Here is a 26,341-nt window from a genome sequence, read left to right on the forward strand (position 1 = left end):
GACACTCGTTCAAGGGTCAGAGTAAGCAAGACTGAGGTCACGAGTGAATTGCTGCTACAGGTTGTTGAGCAACCGACCACAGCAGTTGTGTCGCCTTCTGAAAATCAGCACACTCCTCGTCAAATCAAGGATCCGCAACAATTCTGCACTATTCACAGGACCAAACATCTTCTTGCACATTGCAGCACAAGCAAAGCAAAAATATTGCAATCCAGACTCATCCTTCTTAACCAATGGAAAATATGTACCAGATGTGCTCTTTCAACTAACCATTCAGCCAAGGAGTGTCAAGTAAAATTGCGTTGTTCTCATTGCAACAGCACCTGTCATTGTTCAGCACTTCATGTTGCCGGTTGTGCTACCCTCGGTGGACTGCAGATAGGCAATTTATCAAGGACTTTTCGAACCCTGAGAGAGTATCGGATAAGCATCAAAAGAATGGCGAGGAGTGACCCTCTGCAATTAACAGGTGTGTGGATATTTGTAGTAGCAGTGGATCCAGAGTAACAGGTGTGTGGATATTTGTGGTAGCAGTTCCAAAATCTGTCTTGTGAGGGTATTCATTGCTGGTAATCCTGAAAACTTTCTGAAAACTTATGCTGTGTTGGATGACCAGTCAAATCGGTCTCTGGGCTGGAGTGAACCGGAAAAGCATCTTTGACTACTTAAACGTGCCAAATAATCGAGTCCCCTATGAACTCAAAACCTGCTTTGGAACTATGGCAGCTCGTGATAGGCGTGTCAGGAATGTAGTTATCAAATCGTTCAATGGAATCATGCACCTGCCACTCCCAGAGATAGCCAAGCATAATGCTATTCCTTATATTTCCTCTGTGATTCCAACACCAGAGATCGCAAGGCTCTACTCACATATACGTCCTTTCGCTGAAATGTTTCCCAACCCTAACCCAGAAGTATCCATCTTGCTGTTAATTGTACGAGATGCTCCTCAGCTGCTTAAGGTCAGATAATCTCGGAATGGACCACCTAATACTCCGTGGTCCAAAGTGGACCTTGGATGGGTGATAATTGGCGATGGATGTCTGGACAGCATCCATAGCCCTGAGTGAGTGGAGGCCTATCATTCTCACTTTTTAGAAAATAGAAGACCATCTGTCTGCTCGCCATGCATCAGGAAGGGCAGCCGGCCATAAAAAAAAAACATTGCCTCAAGAAAAAAAAAAAAGCCAAACCCCTGCACAGCAGGGAAAAATGGCTGTAAAAACGGTCATTGTCTGCTCACCATGCCCTTATCGTTTCACCATCAAGGACTCATGTATGAACGAACGAAAGACGTCATTTCCGCCCACCATGACATTTCGCGCTGAACGCTGAAAGCAAAGTTCTTCTTATGCCATCATTCTCTTTCATATTAGCCACACGCTGTATTGAAGGATTTCACTTGTTATATATATATATATATAGAAGTGGATTGTGAAAGACCTTTACCTCATATATTTTATGAAGTGGAATGTGATTGCATTCTGCAAGCAGATTAATAAATCAAGTAAATCACGAATGAGTGATCATAATGAGCTCTTCATTTAACAGTTTACAACCGTCGTAATTTTAAATGAGAATGATCAAAAGGTATAAAAACTATTGTTTACACTCAAATGAGTTTTGGTTGCTCGGCAATGCTTTGGCGAAAAGTTTGATTCGAAGACAAACATGAAGGGGTGGAACCGAAACTTGTCAACGGAAGTTAAAAACAAACGATGATTTTCATTTTCTTTCAGCTATTCGCACATTGCACGTTGCAAACAACAAAGCCAATTCGAGTTAACATCCTGTTGAGTGAGCATCTTTCCTTTTTAATACGTCGATTGAACTTTGGTGAATAATCATTGTGTAATATACTGTGAGAGAGGGATTCTATGTCTGATCTGGGTTCAATACCTGACATGACAACAAATACAGTACGGTACAGCATAAGTCATTTTGCGCATTTTAATTATCATCATTAGCTGTCCGTTGAGATCGACGAGGACTGAATGCTTTTTATGCTCCTGGGTAGACGAAACACTGCTGTGAAGCATAAATTCCATTCCCAAAAATCCTAAATTCCATATCTCCGAGTCTCTTCAACTGACTAAATAGCGACTCCTGGGTCCTGGGTCCAAGCAATCCGAGCTGAGCTGAGTGTCTCTGTCCCTTTTACTTAGCAGTGTCCCTGGGTGGTGTATTTCCCCACCAAGAAGAAGCAAAAATGCAGGGAATAAATATCATGATTATTTATTTTGATGTTTTGGGATAATTTATTTTGACACCCTCACGTGTATCTGGACTATTTTACAACTTATGGCCTTGTGTGTGCATTCAACTTGCCGGGACAAAGCGCTCTTTCATCGTGTTCAGGTTTTCCAGTAATGTGGATCCTGAATACAGTGAAAATATTCATTTATTGAAACATGTTCTAAATGTTTGTTATAACTAGGGTGCCTGTAACAGAGGCCCAGCTGGACGTGTCAACGTGCAATACTTAAAATATGCATTTTACACAAAATGATAAACGTTTACGACTTCCTATCACTGTATATAGTCTGTAAATGCCAAAAACCCAAAGACACTTCTTTAATCATACCACCATAAAACTATGAAACACCCACAAGCAACTGTGCCCATGTAAGATGAAGTAATGTGCTATTGTCTTTGGTCACATGATCCTCTGTGAGCAGGAGCGAAGCTACACTGGCAGACTTTTGTTTGCAGATATTTTAATTAACAGACAGTACAAAGTATTACATAGAAAGTACTAAATGTGTATATGAGTGTGTCGGTTGTTAGAAAGAGCTTAAAATATATTAGGTATATATATATATATATATATATATATATATATATATATATATATATATATATATATATATATATATATATATATATATATATATGTATATGCTTTTGGTTCAATATAGCATGATTTTCCTTGTTTGGACCGTAGTGCAAAATGATCACCATCGAATCAGGATGTGTTCCTTGCTGTGGGTCTGGCTGATCAGTGTGCACTTCAAGGGTCTGTGGATCACTCTGGATTGCATCAGACGAAGGTATTTACCCATTTTGCACCATCAGTGGAAATCGTGCTTCCATTTTAATCCTGATACAAATGGAGTAAGCCTCCTCTAAAGTTGTACATGATGGAAAATTGCAATTCATCCACTCGCATGATTGCCTCAAAATCTGGTTGGTATTTTGATCCCAAGTCGAGAATATTAGGTGCTGAAAAAGGTTGTGTGTGTGTGTGTGTGTGTGTGTGTGTGTGTGTGTGTGTGTGTGTGTGTGTGTGTGTGTGTGTGTGTGTGTGTGTGTGAACATGCACAAACGCAAAATCAACATCACTTTTGCTGTGTGGACACTGTCCTCGGACCCTGAGGGATAGACAAGATAATAAAAATAATTATATATATATATATATATATATATATATATATTGTTATGGAAATGGCCCTGAGTAGGCTACTAAATATAGGATGAGCCCATATCCCCCATTAAATGCATGTTTCGCCAGGTTGTTCGGTAATTTGACGTTACATGTGTGTCGGGAGGTGTAAGAGGCTGTTTATTGTCCGTGCGGTGGTGGTGTACCGAGAGCTTCTGCTTCCTTCCCCTCTCTGGACAAGGCCCCGCCCAGTCGGCTGAGAGGGAGTGGCTGAGAGAAGGAAGTGAAACTAAGGGGAGGAGTATGTCGGTTTCGTGGAGGGGCGCGCCCGAAAAGAAAAGGTGGTAAGAAACTGAGAGGACGGAGTTGAGCAGTCGGTTTTGAGGCATGCTGGGGCTTCAAGGCGAGCAGAAAAAGGAAAGCGAGTGGTGATTCTGAAGGGAGAGAAAACTGAACCTGAGGGTTAGGTGGCAATCTGCTTCGAGAGGACTCGGCTGCTGTGTGAGTCTGGAGTCGGCTTCGAGAGGAGGTGATCTACAGGTTCAACTTGCGTCTAACGACAGAGCCTCTGACTGTCCCTACTCACCTCACGGCTCGACGACGTCTTGGAATCCCATGGACCCAGCCTGCCGGATTCCGGCACCTCGATTTGGCCTTGTCTGGTGAACAGGCCAGGCCTGGACTTGTATGCTGGACGTTGTGAGAAACCAGCTGAAACCCATCATCGACCTGACGGTCTGGTGCAGTCGACCTCACGGGGTCTGAACGTGCGGAAGCCGCGTGCGTGGGCGGTGCGACAAAGGAGCGCGAGCGCCATTTTGCCACGTGGCGTGCTCGAGCTTGGGGCTCGAATCCGTGGACATCGGCTTGTTACGAGCGACATTCGTGCTTTTGACACTTTCCTATCGTCCATGAAACATCACCAAGTACTCTGTCTTGTCTGCATGCTGTCTATGTCTTGTCTGCATGTCGTTTGAGGTTTATCTTGGTAAGGACCCCTTCAAGACCCGTAATCCGTATCTCCCTAGTTAAGAACGGGTTATAGATTAATTAAAACATTGTCGTGAATATTTTGCTTGTGTTGTGTTCCCCGATGTTCCCCAATAAATCTGGCACGGAGGCCTTTTCGTATAAAGTTGCTGCTTTGAATGAATTCGTGTCACGTCGAGGAATGATCCGCTTGATTGGTATATACAACCAAAATGGTTACAGACTGGCAGAAAACGCTCGGCATCTGACAAAACCAGTCTGTAACTGGGGTCTATTTCCCCAACTGGTAAGGTCCAGGGGTACGTTGGTATCACGATTGAAGATGCGTGACCCGAGGCCTGTGCCGAGCCGGCCGGCGTTATAAACCCCGGAGACGGCGGTGGTGAGGGTGGCGCTGAATCTGTAACATTTGGCCCCAAGAGTTGGGTGCGAACCCCCCACCCCCTGATCCGCAACAACATATCTATCTATATATATATATATATATATATATATATATATATATATATATATATATATATATATATATATATATATATATATATATATATATATATATATATATATATATATATATAGTCATGGTGTCCACAAAGTCTTGTTCCGGTTTTAATTTCTGATTACAATCAAACAAAGGAAGACTTTGTGGACATAATATTTGTGAAGTATAGCGCTGTATCCTCTTTGAATGGAGGAATAGGATAATTGATGAACATTTTGTATCAGTATGAGTATACTCTATTAACCCTTTCGATCCAAGGAATAGCCACAGGACAGGATGAATGCTGCACAGGCCACTGACGGTCATCAGCGGTTATTGCACTCATTCAGATGTTGCTTACAAAACCTCGGAGGATCAAGGAGCAACAACAGAGGTGTGTGGGAGAAAAAACAATTGTTACTGTACTCTGTGTGTCTCTTTGTGTCTTTTTCTCTCTTGCTCTCCCTCTCTCCCTCTCTCCCTCTCTCCCTCTCTCCCTCTCTCCACTATAAGTTTTTTTTTGCCCTTTAATTTTGTCACTCATCCCTCACAAAAGGATTAATCACAATGTATCTTGCAAAGACTACATTAATCCTCGTGAGCGATTAATAGTGACCCTTCAAACGCCACCTTTTAAAAGTGTCCCTTCTTTTCCAGATCGATATTGCTCAGCCAAATTAAAAATTGCTCAAGTAGACTCATGTCCATTTCAAAACTCTGCACAGGGTTTATGCTAAATCCTTGAAATAAACTGTCACTAATAGAGGATATGCACATGAGTGACAGTACCTTCCCCAAAATAGATGGCATTGGTAGTTCTCTCAATCTTGCTTTCAAAATGGCTTCAAAGGAGATGGAGAATTTGAAGTCACAATTATAATTGCAAATTATTACCAGAAGACCTGCCGGGTGCAATTTTATGTTGCCTTGGCATGTGACCGAACAGCCACAGTGGTGATTGAGAAACCAACAAAAACCCATGATGCAACATTCAAAATGGCATTTGCACAATCCCCTATTCTTCCTCTTGTTTTTTTTTATTTTAAATTTACATACATAGTCAAGGTTCATGGAAGAGATAGTACAGTGAATGGATCAGGACGTAACATACCAAAACAGGATGCAAAACATGCATGCATGCGGGGGGGGGGGTGGGGGGGGACAAGATGGATACTGAGGGAAACTCCAATGAGAGAAAACTGGAAAATTGGGAAGAGGGATTGGGGTGGATTAACGAGGGTAGAAAAGATCATGGTTTTAGAGTGAGGACGGTCTGAGATGGTGGTGAACATCTATCTTGAAGACCTGGAGGGAAGAATGAGATTGAAGAGGATGTGGAAGCTGATTCCAGAGGTGGAAAAAAGAAGAGAAACAAGTGAGTGGAGGTGAGTTGTGATCCTGGATTTCGGCAGTTTCACCAGAAGAGGGTTGATGGTGGATCGTGTGAGTCCTGCACAAACCTGGTGTGGGGGACAAAACATGGAAAGAGCAGAAGGTGCAAGACCAGAAATGAGGCAGTAGAAGACAGAGAGACCACCAACCTATCTACAATGACGAAGTGATAATCCCATAGGCTCAGCTTCATCATGGGAGATTCCAATAATGTTAAAGACCTTGGTTTCCACAGCGTCAAGCTGAGCAAGATGTGAGTCAGGGGAGCCAGCCCAGAGGGGAGAGCAGTTCTCAATCAAGATGAGGATGAAGGCCTTGTAGGTGGATAGGAGTTCAGGTGTGCCAAGGAAGGACTTTGTACAACTCAGTCAGCTGACTTTGGAGACCAATTTTGAAATGTGGTTCCCAAAAAAAGATCATGGCTGATCATTAGACCCAGGACATTGAATGAATGGAACTTTCTCAAGAGGATTGTTAAGAAAGAAGATGGGAGGGTTTTCCAGACAGTCATTTCAGAGAGAAATAATGAGAGTGTGAGAGTTATCAGGATTGAAAGACATATTCAAAGTGTTTGACAAGCTTGTGATTTTTTTTTCAAGGTCTGAAGAGAGGGAAGTGGTTGCAGCATTTCTGTGCGAAGGAGCTTAGACTGCGTATGCAAGTTTGGCCAGAAGATGATATAAGGTCGCTGAAGGCACTGTTTGGGGACAATTCACAAATTATGTAACGCAATTTCTGCGTTACGTAACGTAACGTAACACAATTACGTAAAATTTGACACCCCCCCCCCATAACACTACATAACGCTTCAACAGGAATCCCCAAAAATATTACGTAATGCTCAATGAAGACACCTTCCCCCTGCTCCCCCTATTTCATACCTTAATCCCAGGATGCTATTTATCCCGTTGTTTTTTTATTTACTGAGAACTCTATTTGAAAAGTAAAGGCAGCACAGTGTACCGTCACCATAAGACCAGGTAGCAGTTGGAATCCTTTTAATGACATCGGACTAATCGCTCAGAGTGATGCAATAGTTTCCAAATGTGTTCAATTGCTTTCATTTGCAAATGAGATTAAGTGTCTGTGGTAAAAGCAATGATGGAATTTAAATAAAGCGATTTGCTTTTATCATGAATGTATTGAATAGTTACAGGATTGATTGAATTGAATCCATCATTACATACTTGTATCCTTAAATAAACGGTGCCTGGAACAAAGTTGTCATTGATTAATATAGCGTTACATAATGGCACTGGAAACAGCCCCCTCCCTCCTGTAACACTCCATGACGCTTTAGTTGGACATACACCCTCCAGCGTTACGTAATTATTGAATGACCCCTTGCGCAATCCCCTATTTTTATAAATTCAATTTGATTAAGAATTGGAAGTTTTTATTGCGACATTGACCTTCTACGTTTGAAAATGATGTTTTACAGCAAATTTCAGGGATATTGGCCCAGGGCCTTTGAAACATATGAAGAACAAACAGACAAAGACTCACTCTTGTATATGTAGATATTAGTGTTGATGACACGTTTTTTGGATAAATTATATATATTTCTTCCTCTAATTATTATTACTAGTGACAAACCCATCCTTACCAATGGGTGAATTCCAACAAAATTGAAGCCGAGTTAAATCCCCGAGAATTTTTGATGGATTAAACCTCCAAGAATTATGGATGGGTTAATTCCCCCAGAAATATGGACTGGTTAAATCTCCAAGAATTATGTATGGGTTGAACCCCCCAGAATTATGGATGGGTTAATCCCCCCCAGAAATATGGACTGGTTAAATCCCCAATAATTATGGATGGGTTAAATCCCCAAGAATTATGGATGGGTTAATTCCCCCAGAAATTACAAGTGACAAACCCATCCTTACCAATGGGTGAATTCCAACAGAATTGAAGCCGAGTTAAATCCCCGAGAATTTTGGATGGATTAAACCTCCAAGAATTATGGATGGGTTAATTCCCCCAGAAATATGGATGGGTTAATTCCCCCAGAATTATGGATGGGTTAATTCCCCCAGAAATATGCATGGGTTAATTCCCCCAGAAATATGCATGGGTTAAATCCCCAAGAATTATGAATGGGTTAATTCCCCCAGAAATATGCATGGGTTAAATCCCCAAGAATTATGAATGGGTTAATTCCCCCAGAAATATGGACAGGTTAAATCCCCAAGAATTATGGATGGGTTAATTCCCCCAGAAATATGGATGGGTTAAATCCCCAAGAATTATGGATGGGTTGATTCCCTCAGAATTATTGATGGGTTAAATACACAAAAATTACGGACGGCTAAAATCCCCCAGAATTACAGATGAGTTAAATCCCTCTAGAATTGCATATTTTTGTGACATTTTTGTGTGCATTCAAAGCTCTTGAAAGAACTAGTACTAGTACACTGAACGGATCAGGAAGCAACAAGACAAAAGGAACAGCAGAGAGAGTGAGAGGGAAACACCAACAGCAGAGTTGAAGGCCAAGACAGGGGCAGGTGGACAAACAATGGGTATTGGGGGGGGTGGTGGGGGAGGGCAGAAGAGGGTGCATGGGGTGGACAAGATGGATACAGACGGAAACTTTCAGGAGGGAAAACAAATGGGTTACCCCCTTCCATCCCTTGTAAAATCCCCTTCCACTGCATAGACAAGCCCTCTCCCCTCCCCCCACCCCAAAAGTGCAACTACCAGTTTTCAACTCATTCAGTGCAGTGGTTAAGAGTGCATAGAAGGAAAACAGACACTTCTGAAATTATAGTATTTTTTTTCTCAAAATAGGATTATTTAATTTTGGTTTTGTTCACTGATGGAAAGAATGACACATTGAAACGTCATTATATGCTATTTTAAAAAGAAAACTCATTTAACAACATCGACCTTAAGTTTGCATCTGTGGGAAAAGGGCAAAGCAAAGTAAACTCGAGAAAGTAGGACAAGTGCACAGACAAACACCCTGCACATCCTGTTCTTGTCTGCCAGTTGCTTTTGGTACAAGTCGCTACTGTCTGGAGGAGTTGGTCAGGAGAAATGCTGCCTTCCCATTATCGCTTATAAAGCACATCCTGGAGAGGTTCGAACAAGTATGTCAATCATCTCACTACACATCTACTTTGGCACATCATGGGTACTTTAGCATTGAGCAAGCATGATGGCACAAATGGGATCAGATAGTTCTTAAAATACAAAGGTTGTGACTGTTTATACGTTCCTATAGAAACAACCGCAATGCCTTGCATCAATGTTGAGGTTTTCTTTTCAATCTGGAAGGCATTCCACAATTATAGACATTTGGAGCAAAAACGAATATATTTAGCTCCGCCACCGAAGGTGGATGGTGATTATGTTTGTCTGTCTGTCTGTCTGTCTGTTTGTGAGCAGGATATCTCCAATAGTTATGGACGGATACGAACGAAACTTGGCGGACAGGTTGGTTATGTGACAAGGACAAATTGATTCGATTTTTGTGAAGAACCCTATCCTCGAAGCTTTTAATATTCATAAGTGATTCTTCACCATTGTGAAATTGAGTAAAAATGATGTATAGCATGATATTTCAAAATGTCATTTACGGATTCGGATGAAACTTCATGGATGAGTTGGTTAGGTGACAAGAACAAGCTGATTTGATTTTGGTTCATGTCCAAATCCAGATCGAGCCTCTCAGTGGGATACAAAATGTAAACTGTTCAGCTTGGCAGAAGTATGTGCGCTCCCGAGTGCCGTTCTAGTTTCACTCGTTTATCTGTTTGTCTGTTTCTGAATAGGGTATCTCAAAAAGTGGTGGATGGATTGAGACAAAACTTGGTGGGCAGGTTGTGTGGGTGGCAAGGACCAATTGATTCGATTTCGATGAAGATTTGGATTCTCGAAGTAATTTTAATTAAGAAGTGATTTTTCACCATTGAGAGATGGGGCCAAAAAACGATATGTTGCATGATATTTCAAAAGGTTGTGGACAGATTTGAATGAAACTTGGTGGATGACTTGGTTAGGTGACAAGAACAAGCTGATTTGATTTTGGTTCAGGTCCAGATCAAGATTTGGCCTATCAGTGGGATACAAAACGTGAACTGTTCAGCCTGGCGGAGTGAGGTATGCGCTCTACCGAGTGCCGCTCTCGTGAATTGTTGTGTTATATCAAATTGTACAATCACGAGGGTTGACTGTTTACACTATTGCCTTGAATCCTGATGTGTTGTTGTTTCCCGGTATCATAACCTCACCGAGTTGACAGAAATTGAACAGGACCTACGAATGGCAATTTATAGTACATACTGTACGCAACATCCTGCGGTTCCTCATTCTGACCGCATTCTGACAGTCACTTGACTACCGGCATGTTTACTTGGTTAAGTACCCAACTGCTCCAATACATGATGAAAGAACTTCCAAAGTTCTGATCTTTTGCTGAAAACCCTTGACAGCTCCACCAATGCTAAGTTCTACAAATAACCTGGGTTGGGGTGGGGGGCTTCCTCTTGGTCATGAAGCGAACCTTCCTGCGTCTGAGTGTTGCAATTGATGGGTCACAGACGCAGCTGTGGTTATTTGCTCCAACGGTCCGGATGAGCAGTCATTGTGCTGTAATCGAAGATTTTACTTGTTTTCGTCAAACTCTGAATGACACTATTTTTGATATTTTATCATTATTATTTCCTGCTCCGCCCCACCCCCCTTCCCCCCTTTTTTAGTTTCTGTTATCCTCAGCCCTTCTTTGGGCTAATTCACAAACTACAACTTGGTAAAAACGTAGTCAGTTTCATCTATAATCTATATTCGAGCACGACCTATTGTCCTTCTTCAAATAATCTGACACCATATTGCAAAACATTGTCCCTTGAGAAGTAGGTCACGCAGAGATAGAAGGTCATGTCCAATGTTTTTTGACCTTTTATAACCAAACACAAGAATCCACGAGTCAAATCCATATTGTATCTGGATCCAGACTATTGCATGAACTGCCACATCAACGTCCTCCACTAATCTGGATATATTTATATTTTCTCTATCCCCCTCTCTCTCCTTCTCCCTCCAAATACACCGGTTGTGGTTGCAGGTTCAGGAGAGCTGTGCTTACGAACAACTCATTCCTTTGATCGTATTGCTCCGATCGGCAGTCATACAGGCAAGTTGTCACACTTGGCACCATGTCGCTGTATGGTCAGTATAAATGTTATCATGAATAAATATGCAGCTAAATAATCTTGGAAAGGGATCTGGATGTTACAGCAAAGATAGTTTGTTCATAAATGAGTAACTTCTGATAATGAAAAAGGTTTTGGATTACAGGTTGCCAGGCACTGCTTGGGATGGCACACCCGAAACATTTGGTGTTTATTACTTGGCAAAAAGAAACAAAAAACATTTGACAAGTGTGTTGATCACCTCCGTTTGTTTGTGTGTTTGTCTGTCCGCTCGCCTCCAGCCCAAACCGCTCAAGCGATCGTCCTGAAATTTTCAGAGATTAATGGCACCGACCCTGCGATGGTCCAACATTGCAATTTCGTAAAAATCATTCGACCCAAAAGGTCGATAGGCCAAAAAGCCAATTTGAGCCAAATTTTCTAAAACCTTCCAATTTCATCCAATTGATTTGAAATTTGAACATGATTTGTATATCAGGTTGATGAACTCAACCACCTATTATTTTTAAGGTCAACATAGACCAAAAGGTCACTGGGCCAATTTCCTAAAATCCTCAATTTTCATCTGATTGACTTGAAATCTGAAGACCATTTGCATATGATGTCACTCAACTCAACCACATTAATTTTTCAGGTAAACATAGAACAAAAGGTCAATATAGGCCAAATTTTTTAAATCCTCAATTTTCTTCCAATTGACTTGAAATTTGAAGAGTATTTGCATTTCAGGTCACCAAATTCAACCACCTATTCATTTTGAGGTAAACATAGGCCAAAAGGCCAACATAGGCCAAATTTCTAAAATCCTCAATATTAATACAATTAACTTGAAATTTGAAGAGCATTTGCATATCAGGTCAATGAATTCAACCACCCACTAATTTTGAGGTAAACATAGGCCAATAGGCCAACTTAGGCCAAATGCTCTCAATCCTTTGAACAAGTTTCTTTGTTCAAAGAGCAAGAGAGCAAGTTTCTTTGAAAGAATTCCCAGGATGAGTTGATGTTGGAGAAAGTAGCGATAGGAGACCAGTCTATAAGTTTGATGGCTGCTTGGAGACCCTGCCAGTCGGCTTGAGTGAAATGCCAGACCCGATGGCGGTGAGGTGGTTCTCTGATAATAGCCAGAGAGATGTCCTGAAAGTCCCTGTAATGTCCATCTTGTATTCCCCATGTTCCCCGCCCCATCCCTCTCCCTTCCACAGATCTCCTAATGTCTCTGTTCCCCACTGTTTTGTCCTTCCCACTCCCTCCCCTCCTGTCTCATGCCCCCCTTGCTGTGCGTTGTGTGTTAGCTCTTACACGAGCCTCAACAAGGTATACAAAAAAAAAAACCCCTCTATTTTCATCCGATTGAGTTGAAATTTGAAAAGGATTTACATCAATGGTCACTGAATTCAACCACTTATTATTTTGTGGTTACCATAGGTGAAAAGGTCAACATAGACCAAAAGGTAAACAAAGGCCAAATTTTTTAAATCCTCAATTTTCATCCGATTGACTTGAAATTTGAAGGGAATTTTCATGTCAGGTCACTGAATTCAACTGCCAATTCATTTTAAGATCAAAATGTCAACACAGGCCTAATTTCTGAAATTGATAGATAGGGCCAAAAACTAAATGTATCACTGTATCAAAAAGTTGTGGACGAGATATGACAAAACAAGGTGGATGAGTTGAATAGGTCACAAGAACAAGCGGATTGAATTTTGCTTCAGATCCAGCCTATCAGTGGGATACAAAACGTGAACTGTTCCACCTGGCAGAGGTATGCGCTCTACCGAGTGCCATTCTACTTTGTGCTGTTTTGCCAAGTCTCTATGAGTGTTTTTTAATTTTTTTTCGAAACACAAACAACTAGAATGTGCTGCATACTAGTTTGTGAATGATAAAGGTGCTGATCTATCTCTCTCTCTCTCTCTCTCTCTCTCTCTCTCTCTCTCTCTCTCTCTCTCTCTCTCTCTCTCTCTCTCTCTCTCTCTGTCTCTCTGTCTCTCTGTCTCTCTGTCTCTCTGTCTCTCTGTCTCTCTGTCTCTCTGTCTCTCTGTCTCTCTGTCTCTCTGTCTCTCTGTCTCTCTGTCTCTCTGTCTCTCTGTCTCTCTCTCTCTGCCTCTCTCTCTCTCTCTGCCTCTCTCTCTCTCTGCCTCTCTCTCTCTGCCTCTCTCTTTCTCTCTCTGCCTCTCTCTCTCTCTCTCTGCCTCTCTCTCTCTCTGCCTCTCTCTCTCTCTGCCTCTCTCTCTCTCTGCCTCTCTCTCTCTCTCTGCCTCTCTCTCTCTCTCTCTGCCTCTCTCTCTCTCTCTCTGCCTCTCTCTCTCTCTGCCTCTCTCTCTCTCTGCCTCTCTCTCTCTCTGCCTCTCTCTCTCTGCCTCTCTCTCACTCTGCCTCTCTCTCTCTGCCTCTCTCTCTCTGCCTCTTTTTCTCTCTGCCTCTCTTTCTCTCTGCCTCTCTCTTTCTGCCTCTCTCTCTGCCTCTCTCTCTCTATCTCTCTCTCTGCCTCTCTCTCTATCTCTCTCTCTCTGCCTCTGTCTGCCTCTCTCTCTCTCTGCCTCTGCCTCTCTCTCTCTCTCTCTCTCTCTCTCTGCCTCTCTCTCTCTCTCTCTCTCTCTCTGCCTCTCTCTCTCTCTCTCTCTCTCTCTCTCTCTCTCTCTCTCTCTCTCTCTCTCTCTCTCTCTCTCTCTCTCTCTCTCTCTTGTACCATATGCTCTTTCCATTGCATCAGGGTGTTGCAAAAGCATCATCCTGAGCAAGGGTTGCAATGGGTGGTTTACCATTTTCAGTAACACTGCAGTTAAGGCAGGAATTTGTAATTTGTTGAGGGTGCCAGTGATAGCTCGCCTACTCGTTGCAAAGGATGCTGTGGTTTCTTTAACGTCCACCAACTAATGCTAGCACCCAGGACATCCAGTTTAACGTCCACCCGAGAGATGGCACACACACATTGATGAATCACCCTGCCTATGACACACTAGCATGACAGTTGATTGCTGGGTCAGGATTCGAATCCAGGGTAGACAGCTTAGAGGCGAGTATGCGTACCTCCAGGCCATCTTGTCAGCTCAAAGGTGCTGAACTACATACCCATTTATTTTCTCCTCTCTCCCACCCACTTCTCTTTGCACTCACGTGTGACAAAATGCCCTTAGTGGTAACATGTTGAAAGCGTTAAAATCGGTGATGGTTATTAACTGCTTCTTCTTGTTTAAAGCACTAAGTGCTGCCTCTGCAGCCAATGGAAGCCAGATGTAAATTACCCATAGCATGCATAGAGAAAACGTTTATGAAGCTGAGTTTGTCTCCAGTATCACTGAAGGTATATGGGAGGAGGGGTGCACATGACAGGTGTCACACAAATCTCTGACAAGTCCGAAAGAAGGCTCTTTACAAGCACTACTGACACGTGAAGTCACCTGGAGATTAAAAGCATCGTCTGATAAACATAATGTTGTTGAGAAGGGCAAACTGCCCTTTAGTAATTTAACACATCCTGACATTGATTGTGAGCAAACGACAAAGGAGGCACATCGGTTATTCTGAACGTTTACTGTCAAATGCTTCAAAGTCCCTAATGTTGCTTGTTAACATTTAAATCTTATTAAAAGGATGTCCGAATTTATTTATCTGTTGGAATATTTATTTATTACTTGCAAAATCGAAGATTCTCAACTATGTTGGTTGTTCTGGTCTGTTATGTTAGAAGCCTGTTGTTTTTGAGGTCAAAAGGTCAAGGTCACATGCAATAATCAATTTCCATCCGATTGACTTGAAATTTCAAATTTACACATCCAATCCCAGTGCATATGTGCCCCATTTGCAGGAAAACATATGGTGATTAAGTATGTATCTTCCATATTCTAATTATTTTCTAAATGTAAGTAGGTGTCATGCCATTCCTTCAAGGGAGTGTTATGACGACTTTGCCATTTACAACTTGAATATCAAGGATCCCAGAATGTCTTTGTCAGGAGTCGAGGATTGGGCTGTTACCTTCTACAAATTTTAAATTCACAGGTATGGGGTCAAATATGGGGTTAGCTATCCTTGCATTTTGTTCTTTACCGGTGAATAATTGCCACACTGGCCTTATGAGGCTCCAAGGAAGCTTAGCTTCCAAATGGAGATCAGACATTCAGGTGAAAATAGTTGTGACAATCGGACATGTCGTCGGTCTTGCCCAAACCAATGTATGCAGGTGGTACAATGGCTTCATCCAATTTTTTTTTTTTTTTACAATCTGGATACAGTCCTACGATTTGGAATTTGAGTTTGGTTCATCTCGTTCGCCACAATAGTGTTCACCATATTGCGGTGATTGAAAGATGGTGGCTTTCTTGATGATGCCTCCGTGCCATGAAAATAGAAAGACTTGTGCACTGTCAAAAAACTTGTACACAGTCACACTGTTTTGAATTTCAGAATGAATCCTTGCATCATTATCCGTTTACAACACAATAAGCAGACACCCTGACCATCGTGATCATAATGAGTGCACTTGAAATTGCTCTGCCAGAATCACTTCACACACATTCTCTAAAAAAGAGAGAACAAGTCCTTCTCGAGGAATTGTTTTGTATCCAAGCTGAGTAGTTTCACCATGCTAATAATGAACAGCCATATCACATTAGCTCCTCCATGATTGTGTTGTTCCAAAACGTCAATTCCTTGAGTTTTATCATACCATGCATTTGGTTATTCTTTTCAACACAATATGCCGAGGGTTACACTTTTGGAAATGAGCCGAAGGCACAAATGCCAACGATATTACATTTGATCATTTGTATCTTATCGACATGGCTTCTGGCAAGACGGTATGAACGCAGCTTTAATTTGATAAGCTTCTTGATTTGCTATTGGGATATGAGATGCAGGCTGGAGTCAATTGCTGCCTCGGTAACGTTCGTCGAACCACAGTAACCTGCTGCTTTGCCCTTTAATTCCTTCCAGACCCCATGGTTTCCTGAAGAAGGGCGACTACTGGATCGAGCTGTGGCTTGTGTGCGGCCATTTTTAGCTTGGCCCGTGCCTTACTGTAACCAGGCTGTAAGCCTGCTCGCCTTTCTGCGTGCTGAGTTGCGTGCGCCAGGTGAGTCACAAGATCATTTGTTTTATTTTTTTATTTTGGGGAATGATGCGTGAATGATATGCTTCTAAAATGTTTTGCAACACCTTATTAAAGTCATTTTATCAGAAAATTCCTATTAAACAGCAGCAATGTAAACAAGTCTGACTTTAAAAATGAAGGCACCACCAAGTCGTATAATTGCTCAGCAGACAAGGCTCAGGTCCGATATATCGTTTGCCGAGCAGTCGTCGTCTGGGACTGCAAGCGTAATGTACCCGGTGTTCAGTACCCTCCCTTGTTTTATCGAACCTCCACTGTATTTTGTGACTTTTGTGATAATAAAGAAGATATTAAAATGTAAAAAATTAATAGTCATGTAAAAATCTCACAAAGTACAAAACCGTTTAGGTGAGAAGTCCACATCCACACCATTAGATAAGTCCAAACCCTATTTCTCACACAAGGTGATTATGAAAAGGATGTTTGGTCTCACCATCTCCATTTTGCAGTCAGTTGATGTCTCCTCCACCTTTGAGTGAGCTTAACACTTGTCACAGGATACCTGCACAGTCCTGGATGGAGTCCACTTGGTGCTCTGAGTCTTGCATACTAAGAAGCCAAACCAGTTTCCAAAATTATCTTCCCAACTGCAAAGTGTTTTTTGTGAACTTATCCGACTTGTTCAAGCAAATGGGATCTCATGGAACGTACTTCTCCATGTGTACGAGTGCACCGCACTCTGCCGTCGGTTGCATCATTTCTGGGGTCATGGCCATGCTGTTTATGTGGTACTCATGGGCCACCAAATCGTTATGAGGTTATTAAAGTGCAAGAGGAGTATTACTTACAATGCCCAGTGGCCAATGCCATATTCAGCCTGGTGTTGGCTTAGTGTTTAGGGTGGCGGCTTGGGATCCTATGGTCCTGAGTTCAAGCCCCGTTGGCCGCTGAATTAATACACCAGGGTGTTGACTCAGCCTGTCAACCTTCTGAGGTTGGCGAAATGAGTATCAGTGTGTACTGGTAGAAGGGCACTGCATCAGTGACACAGTCGTGCTTCCAAGAAATGATAGCTACCTCGGCAGCTAAGCTGCTATACGCAAGAAGAAGAATGCCATATTCTACTAAAACTCGGTTCAGGCACCAACTCACATTGGCCTGCAAACAACACCATGGTACAAGCACTTGCAGCGTAAGAAATGGTGTTCAGGAATCAACACAGATCACACTTGTTGCATTTGTCATTTTCTGGCATTCCTCAAACCACCTTTTCCATTCCAAAACGGCACAGCTTTTCCACTCTCATCACAGTTTTGTGGGAATGTTTCAACAGTGCACTGTTTTGCTCGGCTTTTCTGCTCAACAGAATGCTCGCAAAATGCAGCCTCCGTGCTCAAATCGGCCATGGAGTAAAATTGTAAATGAATGTTGGGAAACACAGCATAATTTTATGTGAACCCAATACAAGGTACTCATAGGGGGCTTGAGATTTGACTTGGACTTTTGTGGTTGCTAATTGTGGGCTGAGGCCTATAGGGCTGTGATAAATTTTTTTTAATATTTAAAGGATCCTCCTTGTATTTGACACAAAGAAATTGCTTTTGTTTGATTTTATGAGCAGTAAATTTTGACAGTCGAAAGCGCTTTTTTTTTTTAAACATCGATTCAATGTCTCCGAAGGTGTGTTTATATAGTGCTCGAGTGGCCAATAAATTATTGCCTGGTGGGACACTCCTGAGCGTTTATTTATGTGTCTTAAATCATCAAAAGAGGCCAATCCAGCAGAAACCGAGTGGCCATTTGCAAGCCCTAGGCCAAAGAGTGGCCATCCAAAACTTGCAATAAATTTCTTCATCACATTTACGTTTGGACGAGGAAGACTGACGATGAGCACTGCTGAAGATAGCATGCCGTGCCATGCAGTCTCGGGATCAGTCTCATGCACAGGCCCTGCTCAAGATGTGCTCTGACAAGTGCGTGCCACATCAAATATGAAGAGACAGACATAATGAAGCTGTGTTTGTCAAGCTGCTTGAATAATTGAAATCGCTAGGGGAATTAATAAATCAGCTGTTCAGTAGAAAAAAACTCAAACAAGGTGTTGTAATGGTTAGAGCGTCTGCTCCGTGTTTGGGAGGTCGGTGGTTCAAACGCTGGCCAAGTTCAGCAAAGACTTTAAAAATCGTACCTGCTGCTTCCTTGCTTGGCATTCAGCATTTAAAAGGATAAGAGCACGCGTCCATGGGGAAGAAGAAATGCCCCGCTGAGTGCAGTCCCCACTGATTGCTGTGACGTTGCTTGCACCCAGAGTACCCCAGGAAGTGAGGGCACTTCCCACATGCTCAGTGGCTGTATTTGTCTCATCTAACAGTTTTACAGTCTTGTGTTGTGTCACATATGTTCCTCTGTATGTCCATGTGCATGTGTGTAGCAGCTCCGCTAGGAGCCTTCGATCATGTTGAATAAAATTACCTCGAAGATAACATTAAACGGAATGGGACCAACTCAAAGGAGAGATTATTTTTGTGCTACCTTCAACTCCATTTTGGGAGATAGGCAAGCAACAACAGGAGTTGGTTGTTTAAACTCTGCTGATTTTGTTGATATTCATAGATATAAAGCAATATAGTTTTGTGCATTTGTTTGCAAATTAAATTCTGGAATCCATAAATGTTAACTCTTCAGTTATTCTCATTGATGACGTCTTGTTGCGGGGCCAGGCGTCGGCCGCGAGCACGACTGCTAGATGGAGCAGCAGAGTCGGCTTGACCGATCACCCGAAATTTAGATCGTACTTTTTCGGAAAAGTCCGAGAAGCACGGGTCCCTTATCGGACCATGAAGGATCAATATTTCTACCACGTGGTACAGGGTTATTCGCCAATTTTCAAAATACCTAGAGACCACGTGGTGATTTACTGAGTCTCCACACCCTCGACGGCACCCATACGGAACGAGCCGCTTCGTGTACTCGAACCGTGTGCGATCCGAGCGGTTTATTGCCAAGGTCCGTTGGTCCCAAATATCCCATTACAATGGCAACAGCCTGGCTAATTTCCCAACATGCAGCACACTAAGCCAATGGAGGAAAGGACACGAATGAGCTGAAACATTTAACAATCGGGGTATTTATTCACAATGGGGGAATGAGGGGAGCACATAAGGGCAGAGATAAACCGATCAAAAGAAATGCACGTATGTACAGCACGGCACTTATACAATTCACGACTTATCGGACTGGCGCCACAAATACACATACGCACACACTCAAAGAATCGGACCAAAATGGTCTTTATTGAGGCCTGTCTCGGACATGTCTGCCTCGTGCGGTCTTCAAGGACCAGGTCCTCGGGGCAGAACTGGACCCCCAGACGATCCAGATGCCCTCACGACCAGGCTCCAGACGAACGAAATCGGCAGGGCGAAAGCTGGCAGGAGAAGACCCTTCGTGGCACCGACCACTCCGTGCGCAGACGCTTTTTCACTCCACCACCTTGCGCGCAGATGTTCACTTCTTGCCAGAACTCTCAGAATCCCCGAATGCGCAGACCGCGCCTATAATTATACCCCCATCTTCAGAGGGGGGGGGGACCTCCTCACGATCCTCCTTCTCTCCCTGGCTGGTTTTGGCACACAAATAGCTCTTCGTCTCTCTCACTGGCCAGTTTTGGCGCGCAAATCGCTCTTCGTCTCTCCCACTGGCCGAAACGGGCGGCAAGCTCCATGATTGGCCCAGGGGCGTGGTGACATCACGCGAGCCCTTTCCTCCTGTCGCGGGATCTGATTGGCCGGGCGACGGTCACCTCACTCATTGCACGCTGATTGGTCGAGGGCCGCCGCGTGGCTCCTCCTTGAACTCCGCCCACCATGACGTCGGCCAGAGTGAGGTGAAGGAAGCGAAGTGAAGGTGAGGGTGAGGGTGATGCGGTGTTATCGGCATTGATGTTGGTGGTGTAAAAGTACACAAAAAAAACCTAACTATTAAAATAACTCCACAGCGCAGGAACATTTAATTACCCATTAGACTAGGGTCGGGACCCTAACTGGCAACATGTACTTACCGATATAACTGATCTATATGACCTGTATATTGTGTGCTCATGGCTTCCAGATTCGCAACAGTATCATCATTGCAAGCATGGTTTCGGCCGTCAGACCGAGCGAGTGTGTTTAGCCCCTCACGACAATAAACGCTAACCTGGCCGACCTCGTCATCTCGCTTGACCCTGGTTTCCTTTGGCCAGTCGGAGCATTTAAAACACCACAAATGGCTTATGATCTTTCTCTACCAATCAAAAATAAGTCTGAGGTTTATCTTCAACAATGTGACCATATTTTCTCCCAAACCCCTGTTGCCCCCAAGGTATTGCTTACCAGCGTCTAGTCCGTCAGGAACATGGCCTCGAAACTGGGACCTGTGCTAATGTCATCAAGTAAGTACTGTACTTAATTCGTTCTTTTTTTCTTTTTGCAACTTTCTATTGGTGCTATTTGCAGAGTTTTTGGAGTTTGTGAGCAGATCAGATTTAGCTGACTTGCCAAGGAACTAGCAAAGAGAACAGGCCTCATTGTTATCAAAAGGTCTTTATGCTTTTATTTGAATAATTTTCTCGGGGGGGGCGGTATGGGGGAGGGTTGGGTGGCATTGCCTTGCAAGTAGCATTTTGGTGTGCGTCTCATGTTGCCTTGAAAAGTCCAACATAATGTCTGGACCGCAGTCATAAGTAGACCACCCCCCCCCCCAATGAAAATCGTTGGTGAGTTTTTCAGACATTTCTGTTACAATATAACAATTTCCCCAAAATGAGCTCAGGTTCCAGGAGCTTAAAATCAAAATCCTTAATTTTGCAATTGTACCCAAGGTCCTGGGACGCCAGTACATTGTTGTGAACATTGGGCCATTATGGTATTTTATCAGAACAAAGTTATGACTGTAAACTTTTAATCAAACTTCCATGGTTTTCATGTGACTTCATGACCAATTAATCCTGCCCTGCCCCCCATCACCCACAATACAGCAGCACATTTTGACCCAGCTTCTCCGGACATAAGACTGATAAAATGGTTCTAAAATTGATACTATCGATGAAATGAATTGCTCATTTACAAATGATAGCAGCATTATGATAGAGATGGGCATTAAGTTGTCCTTTTCGAAATATTTCATAATGATTGATTGTCTTGTTTTCGACTTATGGTTGATTTAATTATCGAAAGTCTTTCCAAGAAGTCCGTAAGCTTAGTTTTGTACCTATAAAAATAAACATATTTATTTTTCTTGATGAATTCATTTGCTGGTTTTCCTTGAACATTACACCAATCAGATCATTTATTTGACAGACCTAAATACTATGATGACTACACTCTTTCGGGCAGACCTCAGACAGACCTAAATACTATTATAATGACTTCACTATGACTCATTTACCCATTACAAACCACATCTTCATTGAAGCCAAACAAATAGTTAATTCTTATTCAATAGCATTACCTAACTTTATGGATTAAATAATGCATATAAGCATCAGCGTAAGTTACGATTTAAACTATAAACTCTATATTTTCACTAAAATCAAACCGAGGAGCTGCACAAGGAAATTTGTATGGGAGGAGGCCATTTGGTCTATCATGCTGTGCTGACACCCCGTCAATTTGCTTTATCTTCTCTGTACCAATCCTATTGTTATCAATATAAATGTCGCGGATTTCCATGTGTATAAGCAGTTTTTTACACCAATTTTTTTTTGTATGAGTAACCACTGCGTACTATATACACAGGCAATAAATTTGCATGAAATTTCAACTGAAATCATCAATTTCCTCAATAAGTATATTCACCAAGGTTTGTCATCTTGACTATCAGAGGAAGAAGGTTCATGACTATGAGCAGCTCATGGTGAAAAATGAGTGTTAAGAGGTTTTAATTAGCCGTTTATTGCACGAATAACAAATAAAACCTTTAAATAACTAAGCTGAGAGTGCATAAAAGGAAGTTTCGCAGTGACACTGTGCGAGGCCAAACACCGAGTTAGCCACTTCCTCGTTTCATATTCTGTTAACAAAAGCCAGTGCTGGTTTCTCTGACTCTCGATGACATTAATTATTTTATACCACCTGTGGACACAGATATTATCTAAATGGTAACTCGTCCGTCCGTGTACTCGTAATTTTGGAATTTTCAAAATGTTCTTGCATTTTATGGACATGTACCTGGGTTTGTTACCTCCATCACTGAAAGTGGATGGAGGTTGTTTTCACCCCTGTCTGTCTGTTTGTCTGTGAGCAGGATATCTCAAAAGGTTGTGGACGGATTCGGACAAAATTTGGTGTGTGACAGGGACAAAGTGATAAGATTTTGGTTAACGTCCGGATGCAGATCCGGTCTATCAGTGGGATACAAAACATAAACTGTTCAGCCTGGTGGAGGTAGGTATGCATTCTACGGAGTGGTGTGTGTGTGCGTGTGTGTGTCTGTCTGTCTTTCTATCTGTCTGTCTGTCTGTCTGTCCAGGCCGAAACTTTTTTCCCATTTGAGATTTTGTCATCAAATTTTCAACAAAGCTTTATTATGAGAATATGTAGAAGACAAATTAAGAATTTGGTCAAAAGGTCAAAAGGTGAAAGGTACCCTTCAGCACACGGAAGAAGAAGTCTGAATACAAAGCGGACGGGCTTTGCATTTTCAGATGTTTTCTCGTTTTTAGATGTTTTTCAAACTTTATTCCATTTATTTTTTTTACAAGTGCGTATTGTGCATGATTGCATATTTCACATGCAATATGTTAACTTCACATCCACATCCTTTCGTAATCAATTTGCAAGTCCCATTACTCTCTACACAGGGAATGTAGCCAAGGTACTCGCACTCAATCTTTATGTTCTTTTTTGGGAGATGCTGTGGGATCATTAACGTTTAAAAACAGAGGGGACAGTTAGCTCCATGTCCCCAGCTGAGATACATTCTGCTCTGAGATACAGCAAGCCCTTGCCTGTGCCACACTATGATGGCAGTTTGAGTCACATTACTCCGTAGGGAGCAAACCCATTACCATACATATCAGAGGGCAAGTACATGACCAAGTAGACTATCCTATTGTCCCTCAGCTGACAAATACGTGGCTTTTTATGGAGGCCTTCCATCCAGTACTTACCGAGATTAACCCTGCTTCCAAGACTGGATGGGATTGGACACTTACTTGCAGATGAGTTATAATATACTGTTATTTAAAAGTGCAATCATTAAATAAAGCATATTCACCGAAACGTAACTAACAGTTGCTCAAATAATTATTTTAGATTGAAGATGTTTTTCACTCATTGCTTTAAATCACTGAACAGTGCTACATGCTTATTTAATGTTTCAATAATGTTCTTTGACAGTCGCTAAGGTTAATGATGTAACTGTATGTACCCTGTGCAACATTAATTACGACAATTGTATAAGGAACTAGAAGGGCACTCGGTAGAGTGCACACCTCCGCCACGTAATACCTGATCCACGAGAACATTTTGGGCCCACTACATTTTTGAAATATCATGCTGTACAGAACTATATCGTTTATGGTCCTATCTCTCAATGGTGAAGAATCACTTTAAAAAATAAATAATCCTCGTATCCAGATCCGGATTCGGATCTTCACCAAAATCAAATCAATTCGTTAATGCCACACACCCAACCTGTCCACCAAGTTTCGTCCGAATCCGTCCACCACTTTTTGAGATATTGTGCTATATATCAGTTTAGCCCTATCTCTCGATAGTGAGGAATCGCTTCAAAAATTATCAGATCCCGATCTGGATTCGGTTCTTCACAAAAATCGAATCAACTCTTCCTTGTCACACACATGACATGTCCACAAAATTTCGTCCGAACCGTCCACAATTTTTTGAGATATCCTGCACACAAACAAACAAAAGACAAATGAAAAATCACTCATAGAGTGACAACTTGGCAAAACAGCACAAAGTAGAATGGCACTCGGTAGAGCGCATACCTCTGCCAGGTGGAACAGTTCACGTTTTGTATCCCACTGATGGGCTGGATCCGAACCAAAATCCAATCTGCTTGTTCTTGTCAGCTATCCAAGTCATCCACCATGTTTTGTCATAACTTGTCCACAACTTTTTGAGATATCGTGATGTATTTAGTTGTTTTTTAATTGGTAGTTGAATTCAGCGACCCGAAATGAAAACGCTCTTCAAGTTTCAAGTCAATCTGATGAAAACTGAGGAGTTTAGAAAATTTGGCACAAATTGGCCTTTAGGCATATTTTGACCTTTTGGTCTATGTTTACCTCAAAATTAATAGGTGGTTGAATTCAGTGACCTCATCTGCAAATGCTCTTCAAATTTCAAGTTGATTGGATTAAAATTGATGATTTTACAAACAATTCAAAAAAAAATTGGCCTATTTTGGGTTACCGAGTGCTGTTCTCATTTCTCCAATAATTACAGAGAAATGTTTCATCAAACTACCACTAAACTCAACAATTACCACATTTCAGCTCTATGATTTACCAGTTACCAGTTGTTATTGCCGAGTACTTCTTCAACATCTTCCCGATTGTTGTGAACGCCAGGTATTTCATGCACGGTCATCCCCTATTTCCACCTCAGGTACATCCATGTACGGTCTGTCAGCAGCTTCTACATCATGATTTTGATTATCGTCATAATCTCAGGATTCTTGATCAGAAAATTATTCATCAAATTCATTTTCTGACCCTGTGAACTGTCTGTCTGAACGTTAACCCAAACAACTGAAGCGAGTTGTGCGGCTATTATTATTATTTGCACTCTGAGATAATCGTACTACTGATGACGTCATACAGATGATGTAATGACCATGGAAGTTTTCTGGAATTTTTAGGAGGCGGTACCAGCCACCTCGGCTTTAAAAATTTTCACACCTCAAAAAATTATGAGAATTAAAAAACACGTTCAGTTCTTTGTTTATTACTTACAAATCAATATTATCACATCAAAAATTTTTTTTCCCATTTCTGATTCTGTGGACCGTTAAAGTTTTGCATCGATCGGCCAAGCGGTTGCAGAGAAAAACATTTTTAAAGCGAAAATATAATATTACACACACACACACACACACACACACACACACACACACACACACACACACACACACACACACACACACACGTTGCAATAATCTCACATCCTATTTGGGGCGAGACTAATTAAACCCCAAAAAGCTAGCGGATCTCAGGATATGACTCACAACAATTCATAACAGTTCCTTGGGTTACCAGTCACTGGACACTTAATGTTGAGCAGTTCTTGAGGAAAAACAACATATGTTCACAGCAATGAAACACAAACCACAGGTAGACCGCAAGAGACCACCTCCACTCCATGGTCTGTGGTAACGCCGTCAGTAAAATGGAACTGACAAATGATCCAGCAAGTGAGAGACTTGACAGAGAAATGGCGTCGCCACGGGCAAGGCAAACCGCACAACAACTGAAGGTACCGACGATGAAGGAGTGGTTGCAGCTTGGTAACATCACGAGATTTCTCTCCGAGACGCCATTCAGATTCTTGCAACTCGTTTTCCGTTGCCACTTTGCAGTCACCAATCCATCCACTCTTGCTTCGACTGGTTTCCAAAGTCTTTCCAACCTTGCAACTGGATGTGATGAAGCTTCAAGCAAAGACAAAAACAGGTCGCGAAGATGTACGTTGGGGAGAAAACCAAACCATCACCGGAGCATTCACCACCAGTTCACCATGATTGTTTCACTCACAGGTCTAAGGTCCACAATTAATTTGCACAATCCGCTGTCACAAAGTCCTTTCAGTCCCAGTCAAGGTTCGACCCTGAGGTACGACTTCTCCTTACAGCAACCCCTCCTCAGTAGAAAA

General features: G+C 42.2%; 1 protein-coding gene across 12 annotated transcripts in view; it reads left to right on the forward strand.

Moving 5' to 3' along the window:
* The window catches only part of LOC147012031 (phosphoinositide 3-kinase regulatory subunit 5-like), a 325,466-nt gene that overhangs the window by 220,142 nt on the left and 78,983 nt on the right, over nt 1–26,341 (forward strand). For all 12 annotated transcript variants that reach the window (XM_085858068.1, XM_085858078.1, XM_085858079.1 and 9 more), the window contains 6 exons: nt 2,945–3,050; nt 5,133–5,247; nt 9,240–9,340; nt 11,317–11,385; nt 16,346–16,484; nt 20,826–20,895. In XM_085858068.1, the coding sequence (XP_085714194.1) occupies nt 5,151–5,247; nt 9,240–9,340; nt 11,317–11,385; nt 16,346–16,484; nt 20,826–20,895 (476 nt within the window). In that variant the 5' untranslated portion in view covers nt 2,945–3,050; nt 5,133–5,150. The remainder of the gene's footprint in view (nt 1–2,944; nt 3,051–5,132; nt 5,248–9,239; nt 9,341–11,316; nt 11,386–16,345; nt 16,485–20,825; nt 20,896–26,341) is intronic.

This window comes from Eptatretus burgeri, chromosome 15 (genome assembly GCF_056783735.1).
Source record: "Eptatretus burgeri isolate ZD-2024b chromosome 15, Ebu_testis_v1, whole genome shotgun sequence".
NCBI lineage: Eukaryota > Metazoa > Chordata > Myxini > Myxiniformes > Myxinidae > Eptatretus > Eptatretus burgeri.